The sequence below is a fragment of the Trichosurus vulpecula genome, chromosome 2 (assembly GCF_011100635.1).
Source record: "Trichosurus vulpecula isolate mTriVul1 chromosome 2, mTriVul1.pri, whole genome shotgun sequence".
Lineage (NCBI taxonomy): Eukaryota > Metazoa > Chordata > Mammalia > Diprotodontia > Phalangeridae > Trichosurus > Trichosurus vulpecula.
This window is the reverse complement of record NC_050574.1, coordinates 250,052,646-250,079,780: the sequence shown is the minus strand read 5'-3', so window position 1 is coordinate 250,079,780 and position 27,135 is coordinate 250,052,646. Positions and strand designations below refer to the sequence as shown.

The following is a 27,135-nucleotide window of genomic DNA, read 5'->3' as shown; positions in this document are numbered from 1 at the left end:
GAGGCTCTCCTGGGCTGGAGACCTGTTTCCCTGTGCTATTTCATGGGTTCTGCAGCTCTAGAATTTGTTCAGAGCCATTTTTTACAGGTGTTTGGAGGGATTTGGGGAGAGCTTAAGCAAGTCCCTGCTTTCCAGCTGCCATCTTGGCTCCACCCCCTCTATATATTTGTTTTAATTCCCTGTATTTCTTGGGTGTTAGACCCCCATAAGATTTATTTGATGCTGAGATGTTTTCCCAGTTGTCCCCTTCCCTTCTTATCCTAGTTTCATAAATTTTGTTTGTGCAAAAGCTTTTCAGCTTCGTGCAAATAGCATCACTGACTTTTAGCCATGACTTCTACCCACTATTTGGTTAAAAATTCTCTCTCTGGCCACAGCTGTGTAAGCCACCTGATCTGCTTTTTTATCATCTGACATTTGATATCCTGGTCATGTATCCATTTTGAACTCTGGACCAAAGCTCTGCCAAACTGCTTTCCAGTTTGATAAATTCTTGTTAAATAGAGAATACTTCCTCAAGTAATTTCTGTTCTTGGATTTATTTAATATCTTTCAGGGGTTTTAGTCCATGATGCATCAATCCTTCTACCTGCATTTCTTCTAATTCTTTTAGTTCCACTTAAATCTTTATCCCTTATGTTCTTTCTTGTGATCATCCCTTTCTCGTTCTTTTATCATAGTGCTTTTTAAAACAATGACCTCTGACCATGAAATTATTCATTTCATTACTAAGTCTTTCCATGATAGTTGTACTTGTTTACCTTCCTTCTGTTGTTCTTGTTTGGAGTGTTTGTAAGTGAAATACTTTGGTTATATCCCTTTGCTTATTTTTTTTTTTATTTACAGGAATACCTGAAATGCTTCCCTTTTGTTGAATTTCCATTTTTTTTCATTATTTATTAGGTTCAGGTTTACAGGGAATGTCATTTTGGGTTGTGTCTTAAGTTCCTTTGCCTTTCAGTATATACTATTCTATTGTATTAGGAGGGCAGAGTTTATAATCTCAAAGAGGATCATAAACATGTCTGAAAGGTTCAGAACCGCCGGATATAAGAAACTCTCAAAGTAGAAGGCAGAAGAATCAAAACATATATTTAGGCTCCACAGTAACCAACCCATGAACCAGCAACCCCATTTTGATATATTGATCAAAAGCTTCCAGGCCCAATAAGTACGCCTTGAAAGAGTAACCAGGAGGCTACAGAGAAGCATGATTGCGTAAAGCAAAATCATGCTTCCCCCTCTATGGTAAAAAGATTACCCACTGGCCTGAAGTCCTTGTTCAGCTTCCTCCCGTAGGTCAGCTCTGCCACTGGCAGCTCCTGCTTCGGCTGTGGCTGTGGCTGTGGCTGTGGCTGTGGCTGTGGCTGTGGCTGTGGCTGTGGCTGTGGCTGTGGCTGTGGCTGTGGCTATGGCTATGGCTATAGCAGCCTCTGGCTCCAACAGGAGCTGCTTTTAACCATCCGGCTTCTGCGGGGGTATAAGGTACGCCGGGGAAAGCACAGGTTCTTTCAATCTGCTTAAGCAAGGTGAAGGGGTTGACCGGGAAAGCACAGGTTCTTTCCATCAGCTTAAACAAGGGAAGCAAGGTGAAGGGGCCGACAAGCTTACTCCAGTCCAACATACAAACAGTATTCAGTTCAGGGGAAAAAGCCAAACTAGTCAAGGGCACTTGTTGACTAAGTGCTAAGGAGCCCATTTTTGGTTGCCAACACATCTATTCCTTTCTGAGATTTCTCGTGAAGGCAGAATAATCTTGTGTTATTTGAGGGGGTTTTTCCCCCTTTGTAATTGAAGATCTTTCTCCTGGCCACTTGCAAAATTTGTTGTTAATCATTGAAATTGTTAACCACGAAATATTGAGGTGTTTAAAGTGTGATTTTGTTTTGTTTTTGTTTTTTATGGCAGCTCACTATAAATTTTCTCATTTCATGCTTTGTTATCCATATTCATAAGCTCTGGATGGTTTCCTTATATGTTTTTCTTGCAGTGTGGTATTTGATTTTGTTTTTGTTTTTAGTTTATCATAGGACCTTAGATCTAGAGTTGGCAGAGACCTTAGACACTATCTAGTCCAGCAATCTCATTTTGTAGTTGAGGGAACTGAGGAAGTTAAATGCCTTGCCTGTGTTCATATGGGTCAAAAGCATCAGAAACATGAATTGAACCCAAGTCCTCTGACTCCAGATTGTGATTCTTAACTTGTCTCTGCCTGTCTGCAAGGTCAGCATAAGATTCCTGTATAGAGCGACATTACTGGTGTCAGAAAGACCTGAGTTCAAATTTGACCAGACACTTACTACTGTGTGATGCTGGACAGGTCACTTAACTTCTAATTGCCTCAGTTTTCTTAACTAAAATGAGGATAATAATAGCACATAAACTCCAAGATTGTTGTCAGGATCAAATGAGATAATATTGGTAAAACAACCTTAAAGTGCTGTAGGAATGCTAGCTATTATTAACATCATCATTGTTATCCTCATTATTCTTGGTAGTGAGAGAAAGAGGGGAAGAACAGGGCTTAGAGAAATGGACTTCTCTGAAAACTTGCGGGTTGTGTCACCAGGATTCCCCATTTATTAACTGCGAGGTTCTCCAAATACTCGTATTTGTAGATGTCATTGCACATTGAACTCTGTAAAGCCACAAAGTTTTCTCAGTGAAATCTCTAGCAGCGCAAGATTGATCTGTGCATGTAACGTAGAATAAAAAAGCAAATGGAAAAAACTCGGATTGCCCAGGCGCTGATATTTATCCATTTGAGCCAGCAGCTCTCTGAATTAGTCAACCGGTTATGTATGTTTTAGAAGTAACTAAACTGTCCACATCCTTTGACCAACTCCTGGGCAGGGAGGTCAGTTCTAACTCTGTAAATAACAAAATATCATCTTTGTGATAGTCAAAAACTGGAAACCAGTCAATTAACAAGCATTCATTAAGGACTTATTAATCACAGGCAGAGGGAGCCTGTTAACTTTATCATTCAGTCATTTTTCAGTTGTTTCTGACTGTGACCCCATTTGGGGTTTTCTTGGCAAAGATACTGGCATTGTTTGCATTTCTTTCTCCCACTCATTGTACAGAGGAGGAAACTGAGGCAAACAGTGTTACATGACTCTTCTACCAGGAGCACACAGCTAATAAGTATCAGAGGCCAGATATGAACTCAGGAAGGTGAGTCTTGCTGACTCCAGGCCTGGCACTCTATCCACGGCACCTCCTAGCTGCCTTACCAACAAGAGAACGACTAGACAAATTGTATTTAAATGAAATGGAATATTATTGTGCTGTCAGGAATGACAAATATGAGGAAATCAGAGAGACTTGTATGTGTTTATACCAAGTGAACAGTAAGTGAAAATGACACAATGCTATGGATTAACTGCAATGATGTGTCTTGGTCCCAGTGTAAGGAGGAAATGAGACTTAATTGATGAAGCATGGGCTTGGAGTCAGGAAACCACAAGGTCATATACTGCCTCAGACACTTACTAGCTGTTTGATCTTGGGCAAGTCAGTTAGCTTTCCGAGCCTTAGCTTCCCCATCTGTAAAATGAAGGTGTCAGACTCAGGCTTCTAAGGTCTCTTCCAGCTTTGAATCTATAATCTTATGATCCCTATGGAGTAGATGGATTTTGGTTACACAATGATGCATATACTTCCAGGTGTGATGATTTTGTTGATTAGGTTTTGGAGGCTTCAGTAATAGGGAAGCATATTGGGAAATAATTTTAATATTTTTTAAAGGCAGATAAATAAAAGTTAATAATGGATAAAAATGTCTGTCTTTGGCTTGGCGCTTGAAATAAGCAATAAGCTGGGCTGAGAAATGAGTAGGAGGAAGAGATCAGTTTAAAACTCATTTGGGAATTTGTGTGATGCCATCAGTGAGCTCCGACCACTGGCTGCTGCAAAAGCCCATCTCGTTAGCACCAGCCTTCCCCCAGTGATACCATATAGCTCCGAATCATGGAACACTAAGTTCTCAGAAGAACTGAAATTATAATTAACCCAAAGGTCAATAGAAATATACATAGTGGGAGTGAGAAGGCTGCAGCATGTTACTAACAATGACTTCTTGGGAGAAGTGGTATGAAAAATATTATTGAGTAAGGGTGAGGAATTTAGGTTAAATGCGGTGCTTTTTAAAATAATGGAACAATCATTTCAAAGTAAAACATCTGAAGAGGTAAAAGGGAATCCTTATCTCTTTTTGTGGCAGGGTGGGGAGGAGAACATGACAGAAGGAGGACCTTTGAAGAGCTATAGGTATGAGGTTCTTCTCACATAGGTTATAGATGGACCATCTGAAGAGGAAGCAGCGTCTTCTCTAATGATGTAGATTCAGATGCTTGGAAGAGAGGAGAGAAGTCAGCCAATATTAGTCTGAAGAAAGAGAGATAAGGCAGGGTATTTGGCAACTTTCTGCAGAAGGCTGTTACAACAGCTGCAATCTAAACCTACAGGCAGGTATGCAGTCTTCCCAGACCATTCATTTGGAATATAGAAGCATAGATTTAGAGCCAAAAGAGGCCATTTAGTCTAAATCTCTCCTCGTACAGATGGAGAAACTGAGACTTAGAGAGCTTTTGAGGGAAAGCTTCCCAAGTCTGGGTATATATTACAATTAGTACCCACTTCTGATGATTCCTGCAGGAACAAATGATATCACCAGAAGTGATCTCAAAATCAGTGCTAGGGATCTGTAAAGTCCTAGGCAAGAAGTTGCAGACCTTAAGAATATAGATGGCATTGTCATCATTGCATCTCATTAAAAGACCAGGCTTCAGAAACGAAGAGTGCATTTGACATATCAGTAGCACATGAAGAATATGGGGCAGCTAGGTGGCACAGTGAGTAGAGTTCCAGCCCTGGAGTCAGGAGGACCTGAGTTCAAATGCAGCCTTGAACACTTGACATACTTATTAGCTGTGTGACCTTGGGCAAGGCACTGAACCCCAATTGCCCTGCCTTCCCCCCCCCAGAAAAAAAAGAAAATGGAACCAGAGAATGGGATTTTTGGACTAGATAGAAGAAATGATTAGCTCTTATGTAAGAATGGAATATATCAAATGAAGACAAATAAAAATATGTTTGAATGTTAAAATATGTCAAACTAATCAAAATAGATTTGGATTATAAAGGGGAAGAAGAGAGAGAAAACTGTCTGTACATGTATGTGTGTATATGTATCCACCCACCAGATGCTACACAGAGTAAAAATTAGAGCATAGGAGAAAATGAGTAGGGAGGATCAGTAATTTATAAGAGAAGTGAACCAGACATCTTACTGAAAGGAGACAAATTTTACATCATAGTTAGACACTCGATAGGATCATAGATTTAGAGCTGGAACCATAAAGGCTGTCTAGTCCTGCTCCCTCATTTTACAGTTGAGGAACTGAGATTTAGTTTAAATAACGTGCCAGAGTCACATAGCTGGTAAGTGCCAGAGGAAGCAGTTTTTGATCCCAAGTCTTCCTGATTCCAAATCTAGCACTATTCACTCTGCTGCTGTCTCTAGCACGAGAGTCATGACTGAAATATCACTATAGGAAAGATTATTCTAAAGAAACAAAACTGATCAAAGAAGCAGTGGCATAGTATTATGTAGTAAGATATTCTTTTGAGGCAGTACAAAAATTAGAGGGATAAATCATCCTGAAGATTTTGTTAAGTGAAGGTTAGCGGAGAAATGATAATGTCAAAATGGTAGGAACCTTGGGAGGAGCGACTATTCCATCTTAGAGTTTGTGGTTGAGGAGCAAAGACAATCTGGCCATAGTCTGAAAAGCTTTCTAAATTGAAAAGAGTTCAAAGAAGAATATGGCTTAAAATTAATACTAAATTATCCGAAAGGAATGGAAGCCATTTAGAATGAAATTCTGATGACACAAATTATTCCAGTTAAGAAGGAAGTGGAGAGATATCTCAGTAAATTGATGAGCGTATATAGGGAATTTATTGACCAACTTAAATTTTTAAAAAAATGTATATAGAAGGTAAAAACAAAAACAGGCAATGGAGGATAGATACCATCAGTTAGCATCATTTAAGAGCAGTCAGGAGTACTGAGGTTATAAATGGTACAGATAATATCAAGGGCTTTTTTTTTTTTTAGCCATGTTGAATGCAAGAAGCTAATGGAGAATTAGAAAAACTGAGGTAGATGGGATGTTGACAATAGATAATAGAGAATGCAGGCCTACTGAGCACATATTTTGCTTCTGCTTTCCTTGGAAAAGAACCTAGAAAGTCCTTCAGTGGGCAAACATCTGACTTCCCTCCTAGGTAGATGGATTAGGCAGGCAAGGGCTACAGAGGCTTGGAACACACACACACACACACACACACACACACTCACTCACTCACACACTCTCTCTCTCTCTCTTTCTCTCTCTCTCTCTCCCTCTCCCCCTCCCTCCCTCCCCCAGGGGGGAATTGAATAGATAAAAGAAGTAGTGGCATAGTATACTTAGTATACTTAGAAGATATACTTTTGAAGAAATACAAGGGCTTGTGGGTGATGCTGCTAGATGTTGCAGTCAGTATAGTGCTGGATCTAGAGTCAGGAAGATCTGAGTTCAAATCCAGCTTCATAAACACTCTTATTTAACTGTGTGACTCTGAAGAAGTCCCTCATCCTCTCTTGGCTTCAGTTTCTTCATCTGTAAAATGGATATAATAAAAACACCTACCACTCAGGGGTTATCATGAGGATAAAATATTTATAATGTTTTGCAGTAATATTACAAATATTTTGTAATGTTGGTAATATTAAAAATAGGCAGCTAGGTGGCACAGTAGATAGAGTGCTGGGCTGAGAATTAGGAATGCTCATCTTCCTGAATTAAAATTCAGTCTCAGACACTTATTACCTATGTGTGACCCTGGGCAAGTCACTTAACCCTGTTTGCCTCAGTTTCCTCAGCTGTCAAGTGAGCTGGAGAAGGAAATTGCAAACTACTACAGTGTCTTTGCCAAGAAAATTTCAAAGGGAGTCATGAAGAGTCAGACACAACTGAAAAAAACTGAACAATAAATATTACAAATATTAACAGGTCAGGCCTGCACATCATATGACCTGCGGGCTGGATGGTATATTGTGGAGGCCTGTTTTACATTCTCTGTATTTTTTATGGACCGCCTGAAATCCTTTGGTGGGCCCCAAGCAGCATGGCATGCAGGCCCAATGTTGTTCAGGCTTGACATAGGTAATACTTATAAAGTGCTTTGCAAACCTTAAAGTGCTATATAAATGCTAGCCAAACAAATAATATAAATTTGTTTATAAAATCTTAGAGAGATTTCTGGAAGCCAAGATGGCAGAGGAAGCAGTAAATTTGTGTAACTTTCCCATATTCACCTCCAAACAACCATAAAATAGTGCCTCAAAACAAATCCTGGAAAGCAGATTTAGCAAAAAGATAGGGTGAAACAATCTTTGAGCCCAAGAAACTTGGAAGATTGGCAGGAAAGGTCAGTCTCAGGTAAAATGGGAGTGTAGTCCAAGACCGGGAGTGTCCCAGGAAGCCAGCAGCAAGCCCCACCTCAGCAAACCACCAGGAGATCCTGAGCCCCAGTGTGGTGGAGCAGGGAAACGCCAACACCAGGACTCCCCAACATGCCTCAGCATAGCCAAGGGAATGGGGAAATTCTAGCTTGAGAACCACCACATTCTTCAGCATAGCCCTGGGCAAACAGGCAGCCTCCAGCAGGCAGATTTCCATGTGCTTCAGTGTAGCCCTGGGGAAATGCAGAAGCACCCCACCAGTCTCAGGAGATGCCAGACTCCTGTACCAGCACTAAGACCCCAGCTTAGCACCAGGTAAGCTGCCAGATCCCCTACTGTCTCCAGCAGTACCAGCCACCCTCCACCCCACGTCTTTAGCACAGAACTAGACATGAGGCTCCCCGTGGGCCTCAGGGAAATATCAGTGCAGCACCAGGTGAACAGCTAAGGCCTGTAGCCCCTGGCACAAGCAGCCTGAGATAGTGCCCCTTCCACCCCAGGAGCAGAGCTCAAATTTAAAAGAAAGGAAAAAGGCCAAAAAAGATGAGCAAAAACCAACCAAACAAAAAGAATCTGACCATAGAAAGTTCTTATAGTGACAGGAAAGATCAAGACACAAATTCAGAAGAGGATATTGTTATGTCAAAATAGCTATGGGCAAAACTACAAAGAAAAACAGGAAGTGGTCTCAAGCCCAGAAAGAATTCATAGAAGAGCTCAAAAAGGAGCTTAAACATCATATAAGAGAGGTAGAAGAAAAATTGGGAAAAGAAATGAGAGTGATGCAAGAGCATTATGAAAAAAAAGAATCAGCAGCTTGGAAAAAGAAAACAACTGCTTAAAAAATAGAATTGGCCAAATGGAAAAGGAGATACAAAAATCCACTGAAGAAAACAACTCCTTAAAAAGTAGAATTGGCCAAATGGAAAAGGAGGTGCAAAAGTTAACTGAGGAAAACAACTCTTTAAAAGTCAAAATTGTGCAAATGGAAGCTAATGACTCTATGAGGCATCAAGAATCAATCAAACAAATTCGAAAGAATGAAAAAGTAGAAGAAAATATAAAATCTCTTATTGGAAAAACAACTAACCTAGAAAATAGACCCAAGAGAGACAGTGTCAGAATCATTGGACTACCAGAAAGCTATAATCAAAAGGAGGACCTGGACAGCATCTTTCAAGAAATTATCAAGGAAAACTGCCCCAATATCCTAGAACTAGAGGGCATTGAAAGAATCCACTGATCACCTCAGGAAAGAGATCCCAAAATAAAAACTCCAAGGAACATTATAGCCTAATTAAAGAACTACCAGGTCAAGGAAAAAAATACTGCAGGTAGCTAGAAAGAAACAATTCAAATATCAGGGAGCCACAATCAGGATTACACAGGACTTAGCAGATGCAACATTAAAGGACTGGAGGGCATGGAACATGATATTCCAGAAGGCACAGGAGCTTGGACTACAACCAAGAATCACCTACCCAACAAAATTAAGCATAATACTTCAAAGGAAAAAAAATGGTCATTCAATGAAATAGGATTTCAGACTTTGATAAGAAGAAGACCTGAACTGAATGAAAAATTTGATCTCCAATATCAAGACCCAAGAGAAGCCTAAAAAGGGAAAAGAAAACAAGAGATTCAGTGAACCTGAACTGTTTCCGGGCCTTTATAGGAAGATGATACTTGTAATTCTTAAAAATTGTACCACTATTAGTGCAGCTAGAAGGAATATACATAGAAGGCATGGGTGTGAGGTGAATTTAAGGGAATGAAATAAAAATAAGAACTGAGAAAAAGGAGTATATTGAGAAGGAAGGGAGAGGTAGAATGGAGTAAATTATTTCACCTGAAGAATCATGAAAAACCTATTACAGTGGAGGGAAAGATGGGAGGGTGGGTGATGGGCATTGCTTGAATCTTACTCTCATCAGTATTGGTTCAAAGAGGTAATAATACACACAATCAACTGAATATAGAAATCTGTCTTACCCAACAGAAAAGTAGGAGGGGAGGAGATTAAAGGGATGTGGGGAACTGACAGGAGAGAGGGCAAACCCAGAGAGGCAGTAGACAGAAGCAAAACACTGGCAGGAAGGAAAAGGGTGAAAGGAGAAAGAGGACAAACAGGAGGAAAAATAGGATGGAGGGAAATACTGTTAGTATTCATAACTGTGTATGTGAATGGGATGAACTCACCCAGCAAATGGAAGCAGATAGCAGAGTAGATCAAACACCAGAATCCTATAGTATGTTTTTACAAGAAACACACCTGAAGCAGAGAGAGACACACACACAGAGTAAAGGTAGGGTCTGGAGCAGAATCTATCATGCTTCAGCTGAAGTAAAAGAAAAAAAAAAGCAGAGGTAGCAATCCTAATCTTAGACAAAGTAAAAGCAAAAATAGACCTAATTAAAAGAGATAAGGAAGGAAATTACAACTTGCTAAAAGATACGATAGACAATGAAGAAGTATCAATACTAAACACATGCACCAAATGGTATGGCATCCAAATTTTTAAAGAAGTTAAGTAGTTATTGGTTCATGACCAAACAAGAGATAGAGAACATTATAGGTAAAATAGATAATTTTGATTAAATCAGAAAGCTTTGCACAAACAAAACCAATGCAACCAAAGCTAGAAGGAAGGCAGAAAGCTGGGAAACAATATAGCAAGTGTCTCTGATAAAGGCCTCATTTCTCAAATATATAGAGAACTGAATCAAATTTATAAGCCATTCTCCAATTGACAAATGGTCAAAGGATACGAACAGGCAGTTTTCAGATGAAGAAATGAAAGCTATGTATAGCCATATGAAGAAGTGCTCTAAATCACTTTTGATTAGAGAAATGAAATTAAAACAACTCTGAGGTACTACCTCACACTTATCAGATTGGCCAATATGACAAAAAAGGAAAATGATAAATGTTGGAGAGGATGTGGGAAAATTGGGACACTGATGCACTGTTGTGGAGTTGTGAACTGATCCAACCATTCAGGAGAGTGATTTGGAACTATGCCCCAAGAGCAACCAAGCTGTGTGTACCCTTTGATCCAGCAATACAACTGCTGGCTCTATATCCCAAAAACAGGTACTCCCAGTACTAAGCATTATAAGTTCTACTACTTTGAGGTAGACTATTCTCAAAGATTTAAAAGTGGTAGTTTTGTATTCTAATCTCCCTGTTTTCAGGTCCATGAGGATTTTAATCCTTCTCATAACAACTAAATACACCCTTCTAATGTTCTTTCAAGGCCAGGATTTTAATATGCTATCTTCAAATAATTCATGTTGCAAATATATTGCTATAGTTTCATTTCATAAGGAATAAACACATAAAGTTTCTCATCTTTTTATTAAAAAAAAAACAAAACCAGAAACTCCCTCAAACTTGTCTTTCCAACATGCTTAAACTTTCTTCCTTCTTTTCCTTACATACCCCTCCTGTGGTTTTGAAAACCACACATTTCTTTTTATTTCCTTCATACGCTTCTCCTAAACTGTTTTTTTATTTGCTCAATTCCTAAATTCTCCATATTTTAATTGTGTCCCAATCTTCATGCCACAGAATTTCTCCTTTATAATTTTAGCACACATTGTTAAACAAAACCAATGACTTACTAAAACTTTTATTTCCTAAGTTTCATGGTTTATTTCAACTTAGATGACTTTGCCATTAGTTTACCTATAACAATTAAACTCTACTGAGTTATTCCTAATTACTTGCAATTCTGTTATTTTCTAGGAGATGAAAACACCTCATCTTTCTCTCAGAAGGGGAAAGATGCATATATTGCACAATCCTAGTCTTAATCCTTGCTGCAAACTTTCATTAAGATGTTCTTAGCACAAAAAAAAGAAAAGAAAAAAAGATGTTTTTACAATTATAAGAACCTTTAATAAATTGTAAAAAAGCCTGGTCTATCCAAGTTACAATTAAGTTCTGTTATATTATCCACAAAAGTAACACAAAGTGTTTTTCTAAATTAAATTTCACTTTCATCCGAGTTGCTTCTTTAAATGAGCTTCTCTTTTTTTTGTGGGCAAGAAACAAGATAGTTCTTAAAAATTCAAATTGTAAACTTGCTTTGAAATTTAGGCCAAACTGACTTCCACTTCTTTGACCTACAGCCATGTGATGTTGAGTAGCTCTCACATACATCTATGGTGATCTTCTTAAGTTCGTCTACCCTTCTTATGCTACCTAGGGCAGAACCAGGAAAGAGTTAAAAGGTAGTTTTTGAGTGCCATGTCTATTTAAAATGTAAGCTGTAACCTATTTTTTTTCACTTTTAAACTTCATCAATATTGTTTTCAAACCTGCATCTTTTTAACCAGCAAAATGACCTCTCTTAGCTGTAAGACAATAAATCTGACACTCTTCAGGGGAAGAGTGATAAAACGTCCATTTAATATTCACAGTTAAGTTCTTAATTTTCTTAAAGCAAAATGTTAACCCTAAACTTGCTAGAATATTTTAGCATTAATAAAAACATTCAAACAACATTTTGGAAATTCACAGTAGAGAACTTAAATTTTAGTCACAAACTCAGTTTCTAATTAGTTTATGATATCATTCCTATAAATTGGGGGAAAGATCCTGCTTTCCTTATCTGTGTTTCTTGTATGCTTTCTAACTTGGCCAGAGTTAAAAGATAGAGATTTTTTTTCCCCAAGAAAAGTTTTTGCTTTACTCTTGCTTTTCAGGAAAAAGACTAGTTTGACTTTTATACATAGATAATACATCAAAAGAGATATAGAAGTGCCAACTGGTACAGTCTTGCTACTTATCCTTCAGTAGAGATTTATGAGGGTTAAGTCTCTGGTAGCTGGTAAGCCATTTTAAAACACTATCCTTCTGTCTCTATGTCAAAACACATATTTGAAAGCCGCACAGAAGCACATACTAACAAATAGAGGGCTAACATCAAGCAGGTTTCTGTTCTCAGTTGGTTTACTAGATGTCTCCAGATAGCATGCTGTAGATGGCGGAGAAACACACAGATAGAAAAACATGGAGCTCCAAAGAGATTAATGTGCATAAAAGGTCTCTTGTCAGGATGGTTCTGGAATTTTTCTCTGTATATTTTGATTGCCCTTTGCCCCCAGTTTCCACTGATGTAAGCTGAGGGCCCTCCTTTGAAGAAAGAAAACCTTTCCCTGGGTATCCAGGGACTCTTCTAGGAGAATGAAAATTCTCCCAGGCTTGAAATCTCCAAAGATTTAGGCCTTCCTCTAAGGGCTCTCTTTGCGAACAAAAAGACTTCTCCAAAACTTTAAAACAAAGCTGTGAATTCTTTAAGCCTTGAAAAACCAAGGACTTAGAACTTCTTGTAGTTAGACCTAGGGGATCTCCATGAGGAACCAAAAAAAAAGTTCTCCAAGGAAGTACCTAAAGGTTTTTTTTCAGGTCTTTATATTGCCAGTTACTTCCAAATTGCCAGTTACTTTCAAAAAAGGACACAAATAGCACCCCAAGACAGAAAGCTGCAACATTTCCCAACAGAGTGTCTACCTTAAGCTCAGAGTCAAAACTGTAGAATTTCAGTTTGAGGGGAGAGCCAGACCTCCATTTACATTTCTCCAGGAGAAGCCTCCCTTCCAGGTACAAAAATTTCACAGGGAGTGTTAAAATAAAAGGGTGAGGGGAGGGCTCCCCGGAGGACTTAAGGGGGATTAGCCTCTTTCCTCTGATCCCCCTGCTGCCACCAATTACCTCAATAAAATAGGTAAACCGAGATGCAGAGTTCCAACTTTCACCCATTTTTTAGTAGGGTACAAACCTGTTAATAAAGTGGGTCAGGTAGCTACCCCAGGCCAAAAGATTCAGAGAAGGAGACACAGCTTCTTGTTACAAGCATAGAACAAAGAACAGAATAGGGTAGTTGAGGAAAATAATACAATTGGTTATAGGGTTGGAAGCGTCATGGGGTTGAGGACAACATGATTGGTTACGTTAAGAAGAATGGGCCAACACTCACATGGGGCTAGCAACCCCCTGCACTTTCTTAGAGTGATGCTTTATTGCTTGATGGGACCCATCTGCATCCTGAGACCATTGATAGTGGACCAAAGACAGCAGACTCCCTGGCTCCTGGGAGGAAGATAAGGCTCTCTTTAATTGGGTTAGTATAGATAAGGATGGACAATATATGTTGTAGGAATATACCAGCTCAGCTTGTAGGCCTTCAAAGATAGCAAACAGATGTCATGGAGTTTTTGAGCAGCTCATATTTTGAGGGATAACAAGTTTTCTTTTAACTAACTCAGAAGTAGCTGAACTCCTTTGACTAAGAAATGTTCATTGTTTAAGTCCACTTGAAAGGTTCAAGATAGGGAACCAAGACTCCCAAAAGTCCATTTGCATCCCTCAGGGACAGCAATTTCCTTGAGGCAAGAATGGAATAGTGATTATCCAGAGAACTGAACTTCTAAACTTAGCTCATAAGCAAAGAGACAAAGAAATGTGGCTTTGAGAAATCACACAAAATGGTAAAGCATTACAGAATAGGATTAATTACACAATAGAATCAATTATAAAATAATACAGAATTAATTTCATTTTCTCACCTTTGTAATTCTTCTGCATGTTTTTCTACCAAAAAAAAATCCACCCAATATATTGTTGACATTCCTATAGGTCTTTGGACATTTTGTAAGTACTAAGGGAGCAACTGGACTGTCTTACCTTTTATCCCTCACTTGTACATACAACTGGCCTAATTCCTTTTCCAGTCAGACACTTCTTTTTTTTCTTTCACTTTTATATTTCAGTTCCAAATCTGCTTCCCTGCAGCCTCTCCTCCATTCATTGAGAAAGCAAGCAATAGGATATCTATTATACATGTAGGTCAGCTCCCAAGAGTAGGGCTTATTATTTTCTCCAAGACTTGTGTTCTAAGACTTAGAATCATAGAGCATTATTGGGAAAACATTGATATTAAAAAGTGAGAATCTTTGCTTGAGAGAACACCTTTGGAGGGTTAAAAGCACTATGTGATTTCTCAAATACAGTCCACCCCACCCTCATTCTTATATCACAATTCCAAGCTCCAAATCATCTGCCTTTAGAAAATATGTATGTATTGTCATACTACTATACGTATTGGGGTGTGTGTGTGTGTGTGTACTGGTACACTAATTCAACAGACTGACCATTCAACTGCATTTTGCAATCTGGACAGTAGACATTTTTCATCCATTTGATTTTTCCTGTATGAATTTTAGGTCAGTCTCTTTTGAATAAGTACGGATCTCTTTGAGGAGGTGTTATAATATTCTGAGGCTTGGTATAATTAACTCAGTTTCATCTGCAAACAGGAGCATCTTTAATTCCTTCTCATCTGTAGGGAATCCCTTTTTCATTCGAGACCTTGAAGGAGATGCCTTCCACAAACAATGGTGAACAAATGTTTTTGGCCTGTATATATTACACTATCTCACTTGACAGTAATCAGAGGGTAATGGAGCAGTTATCTCTGGTTTCACATAATAAAGAATGTTGTATGACATGCATGAAAGATTCCTTAGGAGAGAGGGAAAGTCTTTAAGGCTGTGTTTTACTCTGTGAATCAATACCTTTTGGAAGATCAGGAAGAAACAATAAACACAGTGGGATCTTACTATTTTTTGTTATCCTGACCTCTAACCTATGCCACTAGAGCCCATAAGCCACTCAGCTCTGCATTTCCTAGGACCTGACATCCTTCTCTTCACAATTATTTTCCTTCCCTTCCCAATATAATGGTTCTCAGCTGAGAACCTTGCTTCATATTTTACAGAAAAAATGGAGGCTCTTCACTGTGAGCTTCCTCCCTTCTTTTACCTTCTTTCTCCTTTATCCTTGTCTCACAAGATAACATGGCCTAATTCCTTACCAAGGCTAATCCCTTTACCTGCTCAAGTGATCCTGTCCCATCCCATCTCCTCCAACAGATTGCCCTCTCTGTTATCCTACTCTGCCACCTAATTTCAGTCTCTTCCTGTGGCTCCTTCTCCCCTGCCTACAAACATACCCATGTCTCCCCGATCCTGAAGAAATCCTGACTTGATCTTTCCACATCCACTATTGTTTTATATCTTTTCTACCCTTTATGGCTAAACTCTTCAAAAAGGCCTGCTCCTATAGGTGCTTCCACTTTCTGTCCTCCCACTCTCTTACAATCGGCTTCTGACCTCATCATTCCACCTAAACTGCTGTCTCCAAAGTTAAATTGCCAGATCCTATCCTATGGCTTTTTCTCATTCCTCCTTCTCCTTGACCTCTCTGCAGTCTTTGATGTTGTTGATCACTCTTACCTCCTTGATATTTCCTTCTTTCTGGGTTTTTGGGACACCAAACCTATCTGACACCTCCTCAATCTCCTTTGCTGGATCTTCTTCCCGTTCATGCCCTCTAGCTTTAGGTTGTCCCACAGGGCTCTGTCCTGGGTCGTCTTCTTCCTCTGTACTACTTCACTTGGTGATCTCATTAGTTGCTATGGACTTAATTACCATCTCTATACTGAAGATTCTCAAGTCTGCTATCTTGCCCCAGGCTCTGTGCTGATCTCCAATCTCCCATTTCCAATTGCCTTTCAGACATCTCAAACTGGATGCTCAACAGACATCTTCAACTAAACAGATCCAAAACAGAACTCACAGATTTTCCCCCAAACCCTCCACCCCTCCCCGATCATTATGGTTGAGGGCAATACCATCATCCCAATCTCTTAGGCTCAAAACCTAGGTGTTATCCTCGACTGCTCCTTATCTATCATTCCTCCTATCCAATCTGTTGCCAAGGCTTGTTAGTTTCACCTTTAAACCATCTCTCCAATAAGCCTCTTTTTTCTCCTCTGATACTGATTCTACTCTGGTGCAGGCCCTCATCACCTCATTGGGATAGGCTGCTGGTGGGTCTGCCTAAAGTCTCTCCCCACTCCAATCCATTCTCCATTCAACCATCAAAGTGGTTTTTCTGAAGTATAGGTCTGACCGTGTCGCTCCCTTACTTAAGAAACTCCACATTACCTCCAGGATCAAATACAAAATGCATTCAAAGCCTTTCATAACCTAGGCCCCTTCTACGATTCCAGTCATATTCCCCACCATGTACTCTTTGACTCGGTGATACTGTCTCCTTACTGTTCTAGGAACAAAATATTCCATCTCTTGGCTCTGATACTTTCTCTGACTGTTGCCCCTGCCTGGAATATTCTCTTTCCTCATCTGTGTCTCCTAGTCTCATTTAAATCCCAAATAAAATCCCATCTTTTACATGAAGCCTTTCCCAGTCTCTCTAATTCAGTTGCCTTCCCTCTGTTAATTATTTTTTTATTTTTCCTGTATATAGCTTATTTGCATGTATTTGTTTGTTTATCTCCCCTGTTAGATTTCGGGTTCTTGAGGGTATCAACTGTCTTTTGCCTCTTTTTTATCCCAACTACTTAGACCAGTACTAGCACATAGTAGGAGTTTATTGAGTAACTGTCTTCCAGCCACTTCTGATTCTTTAAATAGCACTTCAGGGTCTAATTTGAATCCAAATTTGGCAAATCCTATTACCGATGATTAAAATAAATTGGTGTAGAAATACAGATAAATTAGTTCCATTTTCTATTTGTCATCCTTTGACCAGGAGTTTCACTTATGAATGCTTTAGTGATGATGTGGTTCATGTGAGTTACACACCAAGCTTTCTGTGGACCTGTTATCATTTCCAGGGAAAGTATCTTCCCGACTTGGAGTCAGGAAGATATGGGTTTGATCTATGAGTTAAGACACTTTTTGTGAGTAGAGTCTACAGCACATCCACAGATCTCCCCTGTGCAGTTCTTATTGGTGGCTTTCCATAAGCCTCTATAGAGAGTCTGCTCACCAAGTTTCAGCCATGTAGATAACCGAATAGAATTAATAGTCACATACTTCTGAATAGTACTGCCCAGTTAAGGAAATCTCTTGATCTAGAAAGGAAACATCAATTTTGATACAATTTCAAAGATAAGATGCCATATTACCACAGACTCCTAGAAAGAAGAAATGGAAAGTAAATCTAGTTGGCTAATCATTATAATAGCAATTTTAGTGATTAGCTGTGCCTGTGACCTAGTACAGATTTTCATATTAGAAAAACATGGTGTTGTTATTACGACAATAAATTGAGTCATGTGAATAATAAGGCTCTATTAGCATGAATGAATATTAATAGTAGACAAATGCATGTGTAATCCCTATGAACCAAAAAGATTTTTTTTCCCTGGCATTAATCTTAAGCATCATTTTTTACAACAAAATGGAAAAACATGGTGTGCATAGGAAAGATTGATGTACTTAACGAGCACAAGAATTTGTGGTCAGTCAGTTATTAATTATCTGGTCAGTTATTAAACCCTGGCTAGTTGCTGAGGATTCAAATACAATAAATGAGACCATCTCTACTGTCAAGGACCTTACATCTGAATGGGGAAAGAAAATAGGAAATATGTAAATATAAATAGGACAAATATAAAGCAAATTAATATAAAGTACTTAAATACAAGGTAACTTGAGTTCAGAGATTTAGGAAAAGTTTCACATAGAAGATGATGCCTGACTTGCATTTTTAAGGAAAAGAAGAATTCTATGGGTTTTAGATGAGGAGGGAAGTACATTCCAGGTATGGAGAACAGCTAATGCAAAGACAGTGAGCCAGGTGATGGAGTGCCTTGTGCAAGAAACAGGATGAAGAATTGAAGCTCAAGGGAGAGACTAGGTCTGCATATGTTAAAAAAACTGGGAGTCATCAGCATGGAAATGGTCGTTTTACCCATGGGAGCTAATGAAGTCATTGAGAGTGTAGAGAAGAAAGAGTTGGGGGCCTAAGAAAGAGCTTTGAATAATACCCACAGTTATGGGGCATGACCTGAGTGATGAACCAACAAAGGAACTGAGGAGGAGCAGTTAGGCAAGGTGGGAGGGTCACGAAAACCCAGAGAGGTGAGAATGAAGAATGAGATGAAACAGGTTGAAAGGTCTGAAATGTTATGGTTCCCAAAGCCAAGGGAATAAAAAGGAATATTTCTTAAACATTTGAATTTGATTTTGTTTCAGTTCCTGCTTTCTCTCTCTTCCTCCCCCCAGCACCATGTAAAGTTCTGAAGGAAATGGATATAATTAAGAGTTCTCAATCAGTCTGTTACTGCTACAACCGACATGCCCAAATGGAATGGAAATACATTTGGTCAACCATCCTGGTAAGGCTCTACCTTTAAATCATAAATGCAGAGAGACGAAATAAAAAAAACCCACTGGAAAACAGATTTTGTAATAGGACTGCTTTTTGGTGTGGAAGATGTATTGCCAAGTTAGCAAGCAAGCTTTAGTATTTTGTTCCCTTCTTCTCATCATTTGGTCTGTCTTACTCCCAGTGCTAAAGAATAGCAAACAGAGAACACAGCACACATTGGCAGCAGCAGAATTATCATGAGTTTATTCTTATGGAGCTGTCCATCACCATCTGCTTTGCTCTATAGCAGATGAGTCAGAAAGGATCTGAGATCTGATACTGGTCCCTTTCTAGTAGGCATGGGGAAGAAGGGAGAACTGGTATTTTTTCTTCACTTAAAAAAATGGCCCAATCTCTGCTTTTTACACTATTAAAAAAAGCATGAATCCTGCTCTCTTATAGACCTAACAGTTTTTCCCATCTTGTATTACCTGGTGCTATATTGATTAGCTAAATATCAGAAAAGGGAATGCTTGCCTGCATTATATGCAGTCTGTATCCTCTTATTAGGCACATGCCCATGAAAAATTCCCGAGATTTCAGTGTTTTGTTACTGTATATATTTTCTTCTTAATCAGTTGATCCTGGGTTCTCTTTGTAACTCTCCATTAGCTCCACCTTTATTGACTTTTGTTTTAAAAAACACTGACAGCTGTCTCTCTATCTCTCTCTCTCTCTCTTGATAGGTGAAAATTACCAGCTCAGACATGCTCAGCATTGTCTTTCCCATGGAAGAACGTGATTGTCAGTATCCAGAAACTATCCTCACTTTTATCAAGTGTACAATTCATACATTTTGGAAACCAAAGGAATCTAATGATATAACCATTAATGTTAATCCATATGAGAAGTCCGTGTGTTTCTATGTGAAGTCCACCAAAAAGACATTTGCCTATACATTGAGGGTGAATCGAAATAGTAAGTTGAGTTTTTAAAAAATTAACATAATGGTAATATTTAGTCCACCATTTTATCCTAATTAACTGTCTAGATTAAACACTTATGAGGTAACATTTGAATACATTTTGCTTCAAGTCTTAATGTTTTCTTGTTTTTCTTTTTTTTAGTTGTGGATACAAAACTCTTTCTTATATTTGTGACAGGGATAGTCCTGTTCTTTAAAGCAAAGACCTTGAGTAGGTAAGTCAGGTTTCTTTACTAATTTTGTCAATGAGCATACTTGGAGCATTTTAACAATTTCAGTTGTCTTTATTTCATCAGTTTCGTATTTTCAAAATTCATTTAAATTCAGCAGATTTTTATTGTCAACTCTATATAAGTCACTGTGCTAGTTATGGATGTATTATATCACATCCAGAGCCTCACAATGACTTTGAGGTTGATTCTGTGTACTTTAGAGAGCCGCATTTCCTATTTTTGCTCATTTGCAAATCTTCCTTAGTACTCATCCATTCAGTTCCAGAAAGATAAAATTTCTTGCCCGTGATCATAATGCTGTCAATGTCAGAGTGGTGACTTGAACTCAGTTCTTTCTGAATCCAAATTCAAAGCTTTTTTTGTGACAACATAGTGCAGCCAACACTTATTTGGGTAAAGGATGAAAATTTCTTTACCACTCCTATGCCTTCATTCTTTTTATCTCGCCTATCAGGAATTGAGCTGTTCCACTTAAATAAATTGTATAAATAATTGAAGTGTATCTCTTAAAAGACTAGTTTGCAAAAATTTAACCATTTTGGAGGTAAGTCTGTCAAACGATCGCTTATTTTCCTGTTTTATCAAACAGCATATTGTACGTAGTTTAACATTTTCCTACTGACTCAAGGTCATCACAATGAACATCAATTATCGTACAGTATATTTTCACAATCTATTTGTTCTTTTAGGGTTTTTGGATCCTTTCAAAAATGGTTCCACAGTGCTATGCTTTCATAATTATTTTGTGTACTTTTTTTAAAATTTAATTTATTTAATATATTTAGTTTTCAGCATTGATTTTCACTGTGCACTTTTTATAATTATTCTATCTTCTCCCTCCATAGTTGGGTATCACTTCTTGTCAGCGTGTCCTTATGGCTTCTAACTGATGCCTATTTCACATAGAGTTCATAGGTCTTGAATCAGTAAATTGAGATGGATTCCATGCCCATCTATCCTATGGAATAAGAACATAAACTGTGTGATAATTACCATTTTTTTCCCCCTCGCTACTAAAAGATCTTTTTGCCTTTGGGCTTGGGGGTATGTAATAGATGACTGAGTTTGCCAGAAACCTGAGCTCTAAATAATTGGATGTAATTACATTAGGACCCCAATCCTCAGCTGCTTCTTCTAGTGAGAGAACTTTCCCTGCTAATATTTTAGTTCTTAGATGCCCATCCTGTTTAACATGTTAACCAGTTATGAACTTTAACTCTGTCTCATGTTTCATTTTAAATATGCATCAACAATATATGTCTGTTGAACATATAAAATTACAGGGCTTCTGCAAAGGCAAGCAAATAATAATAAATTTCAGTCACTGGTAAACAAAGAGGGGCATATTTAGTATGATCTACCACTCAAGTGTGTAGTTTTTCTTTTAGGATTTTCTTTTTGACTACCTGAGTATGGTTCAAATGTCTGTGTTTTACACTTGAAAATAACAGTTATCAGGTAAATAGTATCCGACTGTTTGTCCTTGACAGGAGCACTGTTTTCTATTATTCTGCTGGAACCGTGCTGGGCATTCTTATGACCTTAGTCTTTTTCCTGCTGTTCATGAGAAGATACATTCCCAAGGTAGGTGTGCTATTTATAAAACTAAAAATAGAAACCTTGACGTGCTGAGCATCAGGACCTGGGTGGGGAAAGGTTATTTCATTTATTTGATCCTACCAGTTCCTAAATCCATACTGTGTTGCCTCATTCTAGAAGCTCTTTAAAATGTATGGATTTTCAACATCTATCTCATTATTTTTTAGCAGCTGAAATAAGTTTATAGTTTTGGTATTTCTTTTGATGCTCTGTCCTTCAGGTAATCCTTTTTTTTTCCCTTCAGGTAAAAATTAAGTTATATACTAAAATAATTTCCCATATTGAAAAGTATGGGGCATAACACAGCATCATCACTGTAAGGCTTTAAATTACAATTTTCCCACACCAAGCTATGTTTTCCTCACAGCATATTTTCATACCATTTTGGTATGTGTTTATTTAGCACTCAACATGTCTTCTTTGTTATGGGGGGGGTAGCAGGGGAGGGGAGGAAGGATTTGATATCAAAGAATCTGAGTTCAAATCCAGGCTCCTCCACTAAATCCCTGTTCAACATTGGGTGAGTCACTCCACTTGTGAGGGCCACACAGTCCTCATCTGTATAATGAGGGATTGGATGAGATCAGGGGGTGTTAACTTTTTTTGTGTCACAGATCCTTTTGGCAGTCTGATGAAATCTTTGGATTCCTTCTCAGGATAATGTTTTAATTGCATAAGATAAATTACTTAAGATTACAATTATATTGAAATACAATTATCCAAATATTTAAAGAAAAAAAGAACCAAGTTCCCAGATCCCAGGTGAAGTATCCAGGGACAAGGCAATTTCCTAGATCTGAGGCCAATCTAAGTCTGAGCTTCTGTGGCCATGTTGCAGTTAGTTCAGTCAAGGCCCTATGAGACAGCAGCAGTCTCATCAAAGCTGATAAGACTTTGCCTCTATACTAGTTTAGGTTGAGACATGAGGGGATCCGTAAACTCATTATCGTGGGCAACTTCCCCAGCAATGCAGACCACAAGCCATCTTTGCTTTCTCATCCAGGGCTAATTTCATCCATAAATCCTGCAACACAGGTCATTCTCCCAACGTGCTGGTGGTATTCCTCTGCGTAATCCTTTGTTGTTCCTATATGATTACATACATTTCTCTGATGACATCTTTTATGCCATTTCTCCCATTTAATTCTTCATGGTTCATGTGTTACATAGCCTGCTTGTGCACACTGGGTGCCATCTGTTGACCTTTGGTTTTCGAGACTGTAATATTCCATGACTCACAACCATATAGTACCACCTGAATAATGTTGTTTAAAAAAGTTAAACCTTTGTTTCAAAAAGAAGCTTGAAGTCATTAAAATCCCTGTGTAATTGGACAGGAGCAATCTAGGCCATGCTTCTTCTCGTCTGGGCCCATTTCATTGTCCGTCTGCATTGTCTCCCCAAGATATCACTGTTGAACTAGTCAGTGATTCAGTCAACAAACATTTATTAAACTATATGCCATGCCCTGTGCTAAATGCTGAGGATATGAGGAAAGTAAAAAAAAAAAATTCGGTTCCTATCTCTCAAGGAGCTCACATTCTAATGGCAGAGACAACATGTTATCATCTAGGTACATGCAAGATAGATACAGATTACTTGAAAGAATTCTGAAAGGAAGAAAACCTAGCATCTGGGGATACTGGTAAAGGCTTCATGTAGGAGGTGGAATTTGAACTGAGACATGAAGGAAACAAGGGAAAACGTAAGAAGAAGAGATGTGGGGACAGAGCATTCCAGGCCTGGGAGGTAGCTGGTGCAAAGTCACAAAAGTGGAGCTAGTCATGGGATCAGCATTATACATTGGTGATTCACTAACCCTAACCAGTTTTATGTATCATATCCTGGAGAATAGATATTCCTCATCTATAGAAAACTCTGGATAGTAAGGCCAAACCTTTTTGAGTGATTAGGGATATCATACAGGATGCCTTGCAGGGATCTGGGGCTTGATACAGTCCACACAATATAATCAAAAAGTAGCCCCTTGAGGAACTTATTCTGAAGGGAATCCCTCTTCCATTTAGACTCCATCTTGGACATCTTCCATGATGATAACAAATACCTTTTGCAAACATGTTTTTATTTTTAGTGCCCCTTTTAATATGAATTATTAGAGGGCTGTCATCCAAAGAGCTCTTTAGTTACATTCTTCATAGAATATTGTATTAGTCTGATGTACACCTAGAGGACATTTTTTGGGAGGAGAGTCTTCAAGGCTTTGTTCTATCAAAATACATTTTTATCCTCAGTATACAATGGGTACATAGTGATCTTTATAGTCTTTCTGCCTTTCCATCAATTGATAATGAAATCTAATGGAACAGTGGTTTTCATTTAAGGATGAATAAATTGGAACATTCTTTATCTCTTTCTTTCCACACACAGTATAGCACCTTTGGGGCCCTCATGGTTGGTTGTTGGTTTGCTTCGTTTTACTTCGTATGCCAGTTAATGGAAGAAATAAAGTGGCTCTGGTATGAAAACAAAACGTATATATTAGGTAGGTAAATTGAAAGAAATATGTAGACTCTTGTATTTATGAGACTGAAGAGTATGCAGAGGGATCATCCTAGTGACAGTTTTGAACATTAGGAGGTGAGTTTTTGAGCGTCTTTGATACTTCAGGGAGCTCAGCTCTCATGGAGGGGGAGAAGCTCTCTTTGGTACACAAGTCGCAACCTTTCTAAAATTTAGGAAGTTGTCTCCAAGAGTTGCTCTGGCCCTGCAGTCAGCCTGGGGATGAACCTCTCCTAGAACTTAGTCTGGTTTTCAGATGTCACACACACACACAGTCCATTAACAAGCCAATGCAAGAAACGTTTCCTCTTCGAGGTGGGTAGGACTTGCCAGGACTTGGCATAACCTTTGAGAATCTAGGCTTACTTTCACGTTGATGCATTGGAGTGGCAGGGTTTTTAAGAGTCCTGCCAGATTTGTATGAATGTGTTCTCAAAGTCAGAGGCTATTTTCCTATACACATCTTCTACTTTAAAGCAGGCTTTTTTAAAAATATTTTGAGAACAATTAACTAAAAAATGATTTCATATACGATCTAATATATCAAATGATCTAATATACTTTCCACCTGCTATATCAGAATTGAGCTCCAACCTAAATCCTTGTTGTAGTTCAAAAATGCTTCTTTTAGTGTAACTGTATGTCCTTTTTTTCCATTGACTTAGTATGAAATCATAGTTCACAACTTATGCAGTCATCTGTTGACATCCTGGTCTGATAAGGAAAATTAAATTAAATTTTACTTCTTAGAAGAATGAGAAGCCGCTTAGATACCTGTCTCTTATCTGGCTCCCTGAGAAATGTTCCAAGTGAAACACCTTGTTCAAAGTCTTTACTAAAGGAATCTACTAAGTACCTTACCTGTTGTGTTGGTGGTCCTGAGCTCTTTCAGGCTGTCAATTAGCAAGCATTTATTAAGCACTTATGATGTACCAAGTACAAGAAGTGCAAAGGAAAAAAAAGCAAAAATAGGTCCTTCCCTCAAAGAGCTTACCTTCTAATAGAATGGCAGCCTTTGCCAGCTGACACAAGTTCTGGAAATTTTTATCAATCTAGAAAGACTTCAGATATGACCCAAGGGACAGGCCGTGTCATGGGCTCGTGGATTTAGAAATGAAAGAGGACCTTTGAGGTCATCTCACTTGTTTTACAGTTGAGGAAAGTGAAGACCAGAGAAGGTAAATGACTTGCCCACGGTGGCAGAGCTGAGATTTGAACCCAGATACTTTGATTCTATAGCCAATGTTCCTTCCATGACACTACACTTCCTCCCAAGTGTATATCTGTTGTCTAAGGACCATCCTAACTGTTTAGAGAAGCTCCTCACCATGAGGTTGGTCACCAAGTAATGACATTTTTTGACCAAAGCAACTCAAGAAGACAGTTCCCCCAAGGGCATAGATTGCAGTTTTCACAGGGAGTGGGAGAATTTGCCTGCACTAATGAAATCCAAACTACTGACATAAGTGACTTGGGGCACAGTGCAGAATGGGGAATAGTCTTGGGCATTCATACACAAAGAAGGTTAATTTGTTGGGTTCAGTTTTTAAACTTTTGTACACTTTAAGCACTTAACTTCTTATACGAGAATTTAAGAATACCTCAAAAGGACCAAGCTGCATCAGTTGATATGGTGAATTTTTTTTTATCCATAAAGCACAGAAAATAAGAGAGAGGATGAAATTTTTTGTTTCAAAGTAAAATCTTAATAATATTTTCATGTCACTTGATGCACCTGGTTCTCTTACCCACAACTCTGAAGAGCAGTTTTACCTACGTAGTAAATAAAAAAAAATCCTTGGGGATCACAAGGAGTTGTCCCCCAGAACCTTCAAAATAACAAGTTGCTTGGCCTGAGAAATAAGTTAAGATGTCTTCTGGCCTGGAAAACTTCTCCGATGATTATAAAATTCAGCCGTGCATCTTAGAACAGCTATCCAGAGATGCACTTTCCACCTTCCTGATTGGTTTCATCTGGCACTGACAAAGGAAGCGAAAACACGGATTTCCTAACGTTACACTAATGTATGTGGTACTGTCTCCAACCTGCGTTCTTTATATGTAATACCTGGGGTCAGGTTTTTCCTGCCATTCTCCAGGCTTCTGTACATGTGCTGATTTTTCTACCCTCTTATCCTTTCCCAGGCTACATTCTGACCACGGGATCCATCAGCTTTGGTGCCTGTTACAGACACGGGCCTCTCGTCAACGAAGGGAGCATAAATCTCTTGATGTGGACATTGCGGCTTTTATCCCTGGTCATGATTTACTTTGGTGTCACCACAGCCCAGGTTGCCTACGCAGTGATAGTTCTCCTGATTTCTTCTCAGGGTCTGCAATATCCATTCAGAGCTTTCAGCTGTGTGGGCAGGTTAGTTTGTCACTCCAGTGAATTTGACATTGTAAACCATAAAGGGTTTGAAAATATATAGAAGTGTAACATAACATATATTGCTATGTCATATATGTGTATGTGTGTAAGCACACACGTATACATACATATTTGTTTTTCAGTCGTATCTGACTCTTCATGGGATTTTCCTGGCAAAGATACTGAAGTGGTTTGGTATTTTCTTCTACTCACTTGACAGGTGAGGAAACTGAGGCGGACAGGGTTAAGTGACTTGCCCAGGGTCACACTGCTAATGTCTAAGGCATTTGAACTCAGGAAGATGAGTCTTCCTGACTAAGCCCAGAGTTCTACCCGCTGTGCCACCATATACACACCTACATATTTGTACTCGTGTGTGTGTGTGTGTGTGTGTGTGTGTGTGTGTGTGTGTGTGGCAAAGAACCTATTCATCAGCATAATTATCCTCACTCCCCTTCCCTTTCCTTGATATTTTTACTCTAAAATAGCAGGAAGTGGGGGAGGAAATGCAGGAATTTGGTTCTGTCCATTGCTCACCTTTTATTTAGTGTATTTCTCTGTTTACTAAGGAATCATGTCTCATCCAGAATGCTGTGATAAGAGTTATTTGAAATCTTTCCTTCAGCAGTTCCTTAGTGCTTAAAACTCTTGGCTGCTTTAAGATCAACATGTATCTTTCTGAAGGAGAAACTCACAGGAGATTCATTTGCTTTTCCCAAAGGA

At 38.7% G+C, this 27,135-nt stretch overlaps 1 protein-coding gene across 1 annotated transcript in view; it reads left to right on the top strand.

Annotated features, from left to right (window-relative positions):
• Positions 1 to 27,135, top strand: part of NEMP2 (nuclear envelope integral membrane protein 2) — a 49,001-nt gene that overhangs the window by 9,293 nt on the left and 12,573 nt on the right. Inside the window, exons 3-8 of the mRNA XM_036745557.1 lie at positions 18,620 to 18,732; positions 19,451 to 19,682; positions 19,832 to 19,904; positions 21,413 to 21,506; positions 23,910 to 24,024; positions 26,187 to 26,412. Coding sequence (XP_036601452.1) covers positions 18,620 to 18,732; positions 19,451 to 19,682; positions 19,832 to 19,904; positions 21,413 to 21,506; positions 23,910 to 24,024; positions 26,187 to 26,412 — 853 coding nt within the window. The remainder of the gene's footprint in view (positions 1 to 18,619; positions 18,733 to 19,450; positions 19,683 to 19,831; positions 19,905 to 21,412; positions 21,507 to 23,909; positions 24,025 to 26,186; positions 26,413 to 27,135) is intronic.